This window comes from Eptatretus burgeri, chromosome 4 (assembly GCF_056783735.1).
Source record: "Eptatretus burgeri isolate ZD-2024b chromosome 4, Ebu_testis_v1, whole genome shotgun sequence".
Taxonomy (NCBI): domain Eukaryota; kingdom Metazoa; phylum Chordata; class Myxini; order Myxiniformes; family Myxinidae; genus Eptatretus; species Eptatretus burgeri.
In genome coordinates, this window is record NC_140964.1 from 127,718,108 (window position 1) to 127,730,665 (window position 12,558).

The 12,558-nt window shown below is 45.9% G+C and overlaps 1 protein-coding gene and 1 long non-coding RNA gene across 10 annotated transcripts in view; one reads left to right on the forward strand and one right to left on the reverse strand.

Annotated features, from left to right (window-relative positions):
* The window catches only part of LOC147029071 (ATP-dependent chromatin remodeler CHD5-like), a 77,358-nt gene extending 71,127 nt beyond the window's left edge, over positions 1-6,231 (reverse strand). For 7 of the 9 annotated variants that reach the window (XM_085880007.1, XM_085880013.1, XM_085880015.1 and 4 more), the window contains exons 1-2: positions 5,989-6,230; positions 4,783-4,898 (exon numbers count right to left, since the gene is read on the reverse strand). In XM_085880007.1, the coding sequence (XP_085736133.1) occupies positions 4,783-4,898; positions 5,989-6,034 (162 nt within the window). In that variant the 5' untranslated portion in view covers positions 6,035-6,230. Of the gene's footprint in view, positions 1-4,782; positions 4,899-5,319; positions 5,354-5,988 lie in introns of those variants that run through there. The other 2 variants (XM_085880008.1, XM_085880012.1) reach the window with 2 other exon arrangements.
* Positions 6,232-7,773: 1,542 nt separating this feature from the next.
* Positions 7,774-11,267, forward strand: LOC147029072 (uncharacterized). Its single transcript, XR_015057819.1, has 3 exons — positions 7,774-8,670; positions 9,766-10,046; positions 10,605-11,267. It is a non-coding gene; the product is annotated as an uncharacterized LOC147029072 (long non-coding RNA).
* Positions 11,268-12,558: the final 1,291 nt, after the last annotated feature.

The following is a 12,558-nucleotide window of genomic DNA, read 5'->3' on the forward strand; positions in this document are numbered from 1 at the left end:
GCGTTTGCAGGCAGTGATCGGACAACGTGGAGCAGACGTCGAACATGTGGTCTAAAAGAAAACGACGATTCCATTCCAAAATTTAAATTTTGGTGGCAATTTTTACATTGAAGCAATAAACTTCACCTTTCAGCTTTCTATCGATCCATGTATCTTTATTTAAAAATATATGTTATGACCATCCTCTTTGCAGATGAAAAGTTGTATATTTTTTGGGACACCCTGTATAAACTAACGAGGTCCCCCTGCTACTCACGGGTGGGGGCCCGGAAGCAGACAGACAACGCCAAACCATGAACCAATAAATTCCATGTTCCTGCGACATCTTCAGTCGAACGTCAAGCATGGACAGCCGGTTCGTGAAGGACTGCAAATGTCACTGGTGGAAACCCGATCGCATAATTTCCTCGTTCTCCTTTCAAGTCAATCTCTACGTTTTCATTCCAATCACAAATTAATACGACACCATTAATAATAACTGAATACAACGTGACAAACACTCGTGAGGTAAACGAAGAGAAACGGCATTCCGACGTTACATCCGGATCGAAACTAAAGATCACAATTGTATCGAGGTATTTTTGAAAACTCACACCAACCTTCGGACACCGGCTGGGACCCTAAAAGGTTCAACAGAAGGTTTATCAGAGGGGCTATCGCCAAAACTGAGGGAGCAGTTCGGGGACGGACAGACACTCCTGCTTTATAATATAGACAAGCCGAAACCCCATCACAGACTGATTCCGTTCATTCAACCACCCTCACCAGCTAACCCACACTCGAGGGACATGGACTGGACAGGGCGTGCTTGCCCCCGCCTACTCATCCCCCACCCCTGCCCCATTCCCCCCGCCTACTCATCCCCCACCCCTGCCCCATTCCCCCCGCCTGCCATCCCCCGCCTTCAATTTGCTTACCCCCACCCAAAAATTTAATTACCCCGGCCCCGCCTCTTCACTCCCCGCCCCACTTGCCTCCGGGCCCCCGCCCCCCCTGTCCACGCCCTCACAACCCCGCCCAATTCACCCCAGCCCACTCATCCCCCACCCCATTTCCCCCCTGTCTCCCGCTTTCAATTTGCTTACCCCCGCCCAAAAATTTGCTTACCTTGCCCCCCGCCTCTTCACTCCATGCCCCCGTCTCTTCATCCCCCGCTTCTTCACTCCTCACCCCCGTCTCAACGAAAAGTGTTTATTCTGCTTCAGAGTTGAAAGTTGACTATTGCCACTTTGTGCGATGCACTCTTACAGGTATGAAGTTTCTTTCAGTCCAGGTCACAGTACCGAGAAAAATGTGACGCGACCGCGAGGAGGAGCACAAAATTGGTCCTTCAGTATTAATATAGAGATAATAAAATCAATGCCAATGTGTACGCTCGTGGAGGGCACGGAGGGACAACAAAGAGGGAGACACGCAGAGACGTGGGGAAGAATGAGAGTGAGGGGAGGAGGACACAGTGGTTGAGAGAGAAAGATCACACTCGATCACAGAAATGGAAGGAAAAATTACAACCGTGGAGAGAGGTGGGGTTGGAAGTGGGTTGATGGGGTAGAAAGGATCATGGTTGGAGATGGGGATGACCTGAGAGAGGGTGGTCAACAGGTGTCTTTAAGCCCCAAGTTAAGAAAAACTTTGGCAAAGGGGTAAAAACCAACACAGTTTTAAGTTCAGACGATTTGCGAAATAAATCTTATCAAAATTCAAACAATTACTCTTAATATTCATAAACTGCGTCAATCTAATATCCGCCCAGTGTATTCTGTAAAACCAGTCCAGTGATCGAGTTGTCAAGCACAGGGGCTTTGTCTGGACTAGTACCACAAGCCAATTCGCTTCATCGCTGAACTTCACAATTACTGAATGGAATGAATTTATTGCGAAAAAGTCTGCTCGTCCATCAAAAATGAAGGATGGGAAACGCGGCATTCCATGGGAAATGCTTCTCGTGCCGTTCAGGGGTTATTGGCGTTTTTGTTCTGTGGCCCTTGGGTAATGAGGGATGATCGATCCAAAAAACAATACAAGAGAGAAGCGCAGCATTAATGAGGTTACGAAAGAGGAAAAGTTGATTGTAAAATTACGTGTTCAGGTTAGTTTGTCAATTATTTGACGAATTAGCAACAGATACAGACAGGGTAGGACACATTCACCTGCCACCAAGTATCCTACCTCAACACTCGCCATCTCTGAAAAACAAAATTATTAAAAAACTAGAGTAATTCGACTGCGCGCAGTCGACGGGTATGCCTCCGCTCTCCCGCACAAACACTTGAGTATTGACATATTTGACCCTTGACCTTTATCATTTCTGGCCCAAAATCTAATCAGTAAATTGCCCTGTCTGACTTTACCTTTGTATCAAGTTTGATGAAATTCTGTCCAATATTTGAGTTAGGGCATAAACAGTAAAATTTCAGAATTTGACCTTTGACCCTTGACCTTTATCACATCTGGCCCAAAATCTAATCACTTAATTGCCCTGTCTTACTTTACCTTTTTACCAAGTTTGATGAAATTCTACAATTTGTTTCTTGAGTTATTGTGTAAACGAAAATCCGGACAGACGAACGGACGGACAACATGGAAACAATGCCTCCGGCACCCTTAGTGCAGAGGCATAAAAAGGAGCAACGACTAATTGCAGTCAAATGTAGCTATTGTGAAAGCGTTACAGATTAGTTATTCAAAATAAATAAATGTTATTACATGCCTGGGAAGAGCAGGAAATATTGAGCTGGAAGGATGGCATTAAGGTACGCACACTCGCCCAGAAGCTGTCTGGCCTGGGCTTTAATCTTGACCCGGCTATAAACGGTCATCCTGGTGTTTCATCAAGGTGTCTCATCCCTCAAATTGACGTTAAACCGGGCGTCCCGTCTGCCGGCATTAGTTGGTGGACGTTAAAGATACCATGGTGCACATCGGTGAGTTATTGCCGGCACCATGAGCAAATTACAAAATCCTGCCCTAACTACTTAATCAAGCGTTAGGCTTGGCCAGCCAGTTTGTAAAAGACTTGGACTAAAAACCTCCCAACCCCATAAAGAAGAAGAAGCAGAAGGGTGAGTAAGAGTGTGTAAAAACATTTGCCGTAGTGATGTGTGCAATGGCTCACGAACATACATACAACCATGAAACGATTCAAGTGAAAAGTATTCACAGGGCTAGCCTGGGGGATGAGACAGATAGTGCTTCCAGAAAAAAATATACATCTCAGAAGTGGGGGGAAGAGGGGTCACCCCATACCCAGGGAAGGTTACTTATTTTGATCCTGATAAGGAAGCATTTCAGACTACTCTTTGGAGAGGGGGTGGTCGGGGCACTTTTGTACTGTATCCATTACATTGCTTGTGATACAAAATGTACTTGATAAGTAAATAAAAAGAACAACCAGTTGAAAACTGCCTTCCTGATAATAATAATAATAATAATAATAATAATAATAACTAGAGCGATATATCGTTTCTGATCCCCATCTCTCCTCAATGGTGAAGAATCACTTTAAAAATTAAATAATGCTCGTATCCAGATGCGGATTCAGATCTTCACCAAAATTGAATCAATTTGTTGTGGTCACACACCCAACGTATCCAGCGAGTTTTGTCCGAATCTGTCCACAACTTTTTGAGATATCGTGCTATCGGGCCAAACACGATAAATCTCTCGACGTTGACGAATCGCTTTTTAAAATTCCAGTAGTCACATCCGGATGTTCACCAAAATCTAATCAGTTCGTCCTTGTCACACACCAAACGTGTCCAAAAAAATTTCATCTGGATCAGTCTACAACTTTTTGAGATATCCTGCAGACAGACAGACGAAAACATAACCCCCTTCACCTCCTGTGGTTGAGATAACAATAATAATAATTATTATTGTTTTTATTGAACAGTTAAGAAACAATTTAATTAATCTCATTTTGCTTGGATCAACACTCACCTGTATTGGATAAATAAAGGAGAAATCGTACATTGGCCCAAAGGAAATAAATAATCGAGATGTTTTCTTAATACTTTGGCAAACATTTTGGTTCCACCTTTCAACAGGTGAGGAGGGAGCGGCGCAGGGTCAGTACGACTTGAACCTGCGTTCGCACCGCGAGCCGTGGGAACACCAGACAGGGACAACAATCCAGGGTTTCTTCAAATTAGGAGAATTCCCCATTTATCAGCTCAAATGTTTCGGGACTTCTTCACGAGCCAAGAAACGCTCGACTTGACCAACGACGGTCCATACTCCAACAGCTCACGAGAAGTGCGTGCTGCCAAGAGGGTCAGCATCGTGACGACCTGCCTCGAGGTGATGTCTGCAACACGTAGTCCACCGCATGATTTTTTTTTTGGGGGGGGGGGAGGTGAGTAAGAGATGCTTGTTTATGCGACAAGGTATCCATCAGCAGGACATGAATGGGGAGGGTGTGGGGATGAGAGAGAGGATGTGACAACGCGATGACCTTGAGGGAGGATCCACGATGTGCTGCGTCTGTGACGTACGTCATACAAAGAGCAACTTCTCAAGATAATAAGCAAAAAGGGGGGGGGGGACCCAGGGGAGTTGGATGCTGAGCGTGGAAGTCATGCACAGTAAGGAAGGATGATGGGAGGTGGATCATTTTGTGGAGGTCAAAAGGTCGTTGGTGGAGCTCAGATCACATCCTCACATAAAAATCACTTCCCGACTACACGAGAACAGGGATATTAGAACGTGCAATGGGAAACATTTTTTTATTTTTTAAACCTGTAACCGACATACCCACCCATTGGAGGAAGAAATCAAACGCACCTCCTTTTTTCTCTTCTTCGACTTCCCAAGTCGTTCCTTGCTTTTCTTTGACGTCTTCTTCTTCTTCCCTTTAGTGCTCTCTCCCTCGGAGGGCAGATCCATATCTTCAAATTCGTCTGGAGAGCACAGAGAGCGAGAAGGAATAACCGATCGTTCGTGAGTCAGAGTCCAAATCCCCGTACAACCCCCCCCCCCCAGAAGGTGCCGCGCGCACTTTGCGGGAGGAAACATCCGACATGACTAGGCCCGAACACAAAGGCCTTCTAGGCCCTTTCATTGGAGCCACGAACGGTCAGGCTCCTCAGGAGCGCCGGCAAGACCCGAGTCTGCACACGCACCATCACGCGAGGGTTCTACTTCCTCGCAGGTTTTTTTTTTTACTCAAGATGATTTTCCTCTCAGCGAAAGAGTAGAAATGGGGGAGGTAGAAAAAAAAATAAAAATAAAAAACCAAAAAAAAAAAAACGTGTGTAAAGTTTAACATAATATGTTGTGGTGATTTGTCTTCGCTTTTGCCAACAGACACGAGGTTCTTACCATATACAAGGTTTTTCATAAATCTGAGGACGTTACAATAAATATCAAGGGGATGTGGTACAAATAATGTGCAGGCCTCGTATCACGACGTCAAAAGCAGAGGGCAAAAAAAAAAAAAAAATGACAACTTATGGGTGGAGTTTACAAAGGGTTGGACCAATCGGACGTGACCGTAGGCGTGGCTCGAAATCAGCGGACCAATCGAGCTTGTAGTTTACCTCTCGAGGAGTAACACGTCACGGGAGTGGGCGGGGCTGTAATGAGGAAGACGGAGGTAATCGAGGGGAGGGGAATGAGTGGGCTCAGGGAAGGGTGGGGGGAGGGAGCGAAGGGAGGGGTGAGCGAGATGGGGGGGGGAATCGAGAAGCAGCCCCTCCCCTCACGCAGACACATTCGACGCTAATCGAACAAACGCTAAAAGAGACGAACTCGTTCCCAATGCCCGGGTCCCCCTCCCAGGACCCTCGCACGCTTTCCAATCGCCGGCACCGCTGCTCAGCTGGGCGGGAGCGGCGCGGAAAACTTGAAAACGCGTGGCCAGCGCGGTCAGGCGGGCACGGCACCCGCTCCAACACAAACAGGGAGCCAATCAAGGGCACCCAACTCGCCACAAAGACGGACATGAGGCACGACCTCACGACACGATCAACGATCCGCGGCCTTCTCTACCTTTATAAGCGTCGTCGTCGTCCTGCTGAGGTGACGGAGACGACATGATGAATCGGCAGCGTCTGACGAACCCGAAGTTCCTCAGAGGGTCTCGCAAAGATGGCGCCGACTCAGACAACCCAAAAAAACGCCGCTCCCGCTTCGTCTCGCCTTACCACAAAAGGAGCACCCCCTCCCCTTTCAGGCCCCCACCTCCTCTGCACATGCGCGCCATGACGTCACGCTCCCGTCGTCCCTGACAACGACATCCCATAATGTTAACCAGCTAGTTAGCGACGGCGTCACGTGATCTCCCACCATGTTTCCCGACGCCCCCCCCTCCCTCCTCCCCCCACCCTCGTCCCTGCCAACCTGGGAGCTCGAGACGACCCGGTTATCCCCGAACACCTCCAACGATGTTGGACATTGTCGGCGGGTGTTTGTTGTTCGTCTGTGGCGATGATTATTCTTAAAATGATCCTTGTTATGATTACTGTCATTGTTTGTTGACGTAATAATACGATTTCGTGCAATGATGATGTTGTTGTTGTTCCCCGAGCTGTTAACACTTTCCCCACTTATACTGTCGGACATCTGTATTAGTTTTCATCGAGTTGGTCGAAAAGAGTAAAAAAAAAAAAAAAAATCCATAAGCTCTTACGGAGAGCTCAGATAAGCCTTGTTTCAACAACAGCCTGCGACCTCTCCCCTTCCACCCGCTCCCCCTCCCCTCCCACCCTCAACCCCCGCCCCTCCTCCTCCTCCCTCTTCCATCCACGCCCCTCCCCCATTTTCTTTCATCCATCCCAAACCCATCATCATCATCATCATCTTCTTCCATCCCTTCTTTCAAACTGTAACCACCCAACGCCCCCACCAATTTCCACTGTTCCATTTTTCAGTCCCCCCCACCAAACGGCCCCCACTTTGCTTGGCAAGCCGAGCATTGCATGGATTCCCTCAAAAAATATCTTTCCTTTCTCTCACCTTCCTCTTCCTCCTTTATTCAGGTTCTTGTTCTCCAATTTCGTTTTTATTTTCATCACCTTGGAACTGTGTGTGTGTGTGTGTGTGTGTGTGTGTGTGTGTGTGTGTGTGTGTGTGTGTGTGTGTGTGTGTGTGTGTGTGTGTGTGTGTGTGTGTGTGTGTGTGTGTGTGTGTGTCATCGAAAATGTGCTGACAGCTTCACAGAAACTCCACCATGTACAGGTCCCACATATCACATTGACATGTGTTCTGGGTCCAGTTAACTGGTGCAAAGGTCAATTGTCATCTGGTGTTGACTCACCACACACCCATACATACCTTTGAACATCATCACCAACAGGATTCTAACCTGTGAGCAATCATCTTTTCTTACATGAAGATGATTACAACAAACAACCCTACCTGTTCTACAAGTTAACCTCATTATATTTATATATATATATATATATATATATATATATATATATATATATATATATATATATATATATATATATATGACACCTCCCATGCTCTTTGAGCCAAAGAAGCTGCATAAAGCAGCCAAGAAGGCCTACGCAAAGTAAGCGCTTTGCTGTTTCAAACCCTTCCCTTGTCAGACAATCCCACCTCAGTGAGCCTCTTCGGTGAGAAGAGCATGAGAAGTGTCAATTTATTTATATAATCCGAGTCACCTGGGTTTAGTTGATTAGGTGAGAGCTGATTGGCTATTCCCTCCATTCACAGGTGAGATGTGGGTGGGTCTTTCTTAAATATATATATATATATATATATATATATATATATATATATATATATATATATATATATATCGCATGTATCGTCCAGCCACCTGTTTTATAGTTTACCTTTAATTTAATTTTTTCCCCCAAACAATCCGACCTGAATCACCTGTTTTACAAATCCACCATATATATTATATTTCAAAAAAAATCTGCCTGTACAGTCAATCACCTGTAACATGAAGTGATCCTTTTATTTATTATATTTCGACCAATGCCACCTGAAGTCACCTGTTCTACAGTCACCCCTTTCTTATTCGTCTTTCAATGAAGTTGTGCTTGGATATGTTTTGACGTTCTATCCAATTTCGAACACGAATTGAGGAGGTTGACTATGAAATGTAACTCATGGAAGACGTTTGGGAACGATGGAGACAGCAGAAATGCGATTTGAACTTGGGGTCATCAAGGTCATGAAGGAAGCTCTCAGATGGGACCACCGAACTGGTCACGTGCTTACCTCCAACGCCGCGCACTAATGAATCGTAAATCAATGGGAAAGCAACAAAGAACCGCACCAGGAGTTTCAGATATTATCGACTCGGCAGGTAAAATAAATTTCGAAAACGAACATTCCTGTTAATTTGGAATCGATGATGTTAATGGAATTGTAATTAAAAATAATAATAATAATAATAATAATAATAATAATAATAATAATGTTCCTGCACGTTAAGGAGAGCTGGGTAAGTTTTTTGGGGACTGTCAGGTGTATTAACTTTAATGTTCATGGTAAACTAACACAGGTCCAATGGGAGAGCAGTACATTGAACATTTTCATGTGTCCCTTTGTGACATCACACCCCCAACATGGACAGGTGGGCATTGATCGATACGTGCGATTGTTTCATGAAAACTGATACTTCACTGTACGTCACAGATCGAGATGACTCGTCAGGGTGCACGGAGTTAAACCTGCCCGGGAGACGGACAGGTGAGAGTAGAGGCAGAGGTGCCTTTGCAACACGGATCCCCTCCTTCCCAAAACAGCCGTCGGACACGGCTGAATAACATTCTCTCCTTCTATCCACCTCCTAACCCTTCCCCCTCCCTCCCTCCAACCCGCTTCAACTTCCCCTCCTCCCCCTTTCTAAACCAGTACCCGTCACCCTCTGAGCCTCCATTTTAATTTCCTCGCTTGCTCTGTGCCTTAGTCACATGATTCCCCTCCTAAAATGGCCGGCATGCGGGGGAGGTAACCCCTCCCTTCGACCCTCCCCCTCCCCCTCTCCCCTCCCTTCGATCCCTTGCTCCCAACTCTCCCTCCTCCAAATGCTGTTCACTGACTGCACCTCCCCCACACCCCTCCCCTGATCCTTTCACCCTCCCCTTTCCTTAACCCCCTCAAGATAACTCCTTCAAATCCGAAATCTTTCATTATTAACATTATTATTATTATTAATGTATTTATTACTGTTATCCTGCTCCCATATTCACAGTCATTGCAATGTGGTCATAAGTAAGACAAAAAGATCCTTTAGAGCTCCTCGACAGTTAAAAAAAAATTTAATTCATTTTTCTTTTTACTTTTATCTGTTCTGAACGTTCATATTGTCAACAATCCCTGTTTACCTCCTCTTTACCTCCAAACTGCCCAATCGCCCTCCCGTTTTGCTTGCAACAAACAACCACAGCACAAACGTCTCATCCCTCCCTTCTGAGCTTAACCCTCCACTCATACAGCCCCCTCCCTCTAATTCTCAGCCTTGCCAACAGTCAACCTCCCCCCCAACCCCCCAACCAACCACCACGCCGCCATTCTGTCACATCCTTTCTTCCTCCTTACTAGCATTGGCTCACTCCGACCCAACAACCCCTCCCTTCATCCCTCTTTGCCCAATCACCCCTCCAGTACTTCCATTACCCACTCTCTCCCTCCCCTTGTCAAATCTACTCTCTCCTTTCACTACCCCCCCTCCTCCTCCTCCTCCTTCTTCCCTTTACCTGCATCACTCTCTGTTTCTATATCTCTCCACTTGTTCTGTTTATTCATCATAAGCTACTCCTTTTGTCATCCTTTATTGTACAGGATCATGCTGGCTAACTTCTCCAGTTCACCAACACCAATCTACTCAGGGCTGCAGCATCTCATCGCCCCTTCGTGCAGTCTCGCCCTTCCCTCTGTTTCCTCATCCCTCAATATGCAACACCCACCCGCAACCACCCTAATTCAGCTAGCCACACGACGACTACTACTACTACTACTACTACTACTACTACTGTTACTACTGCGACTACTACTACTTCAATCAGTAGCGCACACGAGTCGCCCACAGCGGTGTCTCGAACAACTACAAGTATCACAGAAAGGTGAGGAATCCAAGGTAATAAAACAACCAAGTTGAACCTGTCATGAAACAACCACACAATGCACCACAATGACTGCAGGCGCTTCCATATCCGCAACTCAGGTTAATGGGACCAAAGGTGTGTCTTCACCACAAATTAAAAGTTTCATACAATCTTGAGCAACCTTGTTAAAGCTTGAAAATTGTTTTTCAAAAAAGAAGTGTTTTCTTCCTTATAATTAAAACCTGTCTGTGCACAGTGTCTAAAACAATCAGCAGCACATCTATAAAGCACAGGTGAACAAGAGGTGCATACATACATACATATATATATATATAGGAAAACAAAAAGGAAAATCACTATTCTGTGATAGGAAAAGCCATGGACATTGTAGTCCAGCTCCTGTTCCTTGAGAATTGAGCAGACACTGATGTGTAGTGCAGCTCATGCTGGAAGTGTTATATACTTGGAACTTCAACACTGTGCAATTAATTTGGCATTTATTAGTTTAAAAAAACCCTTGTTTTGATTGTGCGTTTGTTTGTGTGTGTGTGTTTGTGACGTCATCATCATCATTAGTCCCAGACGTCCTCACTGGAAGCCCACGGCCTCGAGGAAGCTGGCCACTCTGACTGGATTGTCTTCGAGATCAAGCAGAAGAAAAGGGTGAAAAGTTATTTTCTGGAGGAGAGGGGACGGGGAGAGGAGCGGCCCTTCTCGATCAGCTCACGGGGCCATGGTACGAAGACTGGGGAGTTTGGAGAAGGTTTGCTGTGAAGAGGTCTTCTTCATCAGGCATTCCCCTTGTCCACTGGCAGACCCATCACAAACACGACTCATTTGCCAGGACCTGTGTATATGTGTATATATTTAGGTGTGTGTGTGTATAACCATGTTTCGGAAAAGTAAATAATTCAAATAAAACCCGCTTTTGATTCCTACCAACCTCTAACTTGCCTCGTGTCGTGTCAATCTGCCCCCTTGAGGGACAAATTCATCCGTACGGCCGAAATAAGTGATGGTATAGATGTTTATCCTCACCACCATGTAATGAATCTGGGGTGTGTTCAGTTTCCAAGTTTCTTTCAGAGTGCTCACCAAGTGGTTTAAGCACTCAAGCAAGCACTCCATTATAAACTCTTGATAATGAACGGCTAGCTTGGCAAGCACTGAACACACCCCTGGACATCTTAACAATGTTCGGTGCAAACAAAACAACTTCAAAAGGACGGTTCTTTAATTAAAGATTTCAAATATTAATCATGACTATTTTCGTTGTCATGAAAACGTACCTGTTCAGTTTTCCTTTTTAAAATGTACATAAACTCAAAGGTGATGTTGAGTTCACGAAAGTGGACGTGGACATTTCATACAACTTTAAAGTGTGCATGTACATCTATAGATTCTATACTAATAAGTGTGTGTGTGTGTGTGTGTGTGTGTGTGTGTGTGTGTGTGTGTGTGTGTGTGTGTGTGTGTGTGTGTGTGTGTGTGTGTGTGTGTCAATGTGTCTCAGCCATAACTCCGAAACCATAAAACCTATCAGCCTGAAACTTTGCACACACACACTAAAAAAATCTCCAAGGAAATACATGACTGAAAAGTTGGTGTTTGGGTTAATTAAAACACCCCTTTTGAAGATAATTAAGGGTCTTATTAAATTACTAACAAATACATATTCTTCGCTGGCAGGGATATGAAGAGGGGGGGAGGAAGGGGATAGTGAGAGGTAGGGGAGGGGAAAGAAGAGAAAGGAGGGAGGGAGGGAAGAGAGAATAGGGAAGGAAGAGGGAGACAGGGAAGAGAGAGGAGGAAAGGAAGGAAGAGACAGGAGGGAAGAGGATAGAGAGGGGGAAGCAATGGAAGAGGGAGGAGGGGAGGATGGAGGAGGAAGGGAGGGGAGATAGGAAGGGAGGGGAGAGAGGAAGGGAGGGGAGATAGGAGGGGAGGAGAGAGGAGGAAGGGAGGGAAAATAGAGAAGAGGGGGGAGAGAGGAGGCAGGGAGGGGAGAGAGAGGATGAGAGAGATAGAGAGAGGGGGAGGGAGAAAGAGAGAGAGAGGGGGAGAGAGAGAGAGAGAGAGGGGAGAGAGAGAGAGAGAGAGAGAGAGAGAGAGAGAGAGAGAGAGAGAGAGAGAGAGAGAGAGAGAGAGAGAGAGAGAGAGAGAGAGAGAGAGAGAGAGAGAGAGAGAGAGAGAGAGAGAGAGAGAGAGAGAGAGAGAGAGAGAGAGAGAGAGAAAGAGGAAGCAGGGAGGGGAGAGAGAGGAGGAAGCAGGGAGGGAGCTGGAGCTGGAGCTCGGAATGTGGGAAGAGCGAGGAAGGGGGGGGTGGGGAGAGCAATGTCTCACCGAACATTGCTATACACGGCGGGAGGGAGGGGTGTGAGTAGGGGGTGAGGGAGAGACAGAAAGAGAGAGGAGGGGGGGGGAGAGAAGGAAAAAAAAAAGAAGAAAGGTGAGGGGTGAAGGTGGCATTAGCAAAGAAAATGTTTTGCTTAATGACCAAACACACACACAAAAAAAATTCATGTCAGAA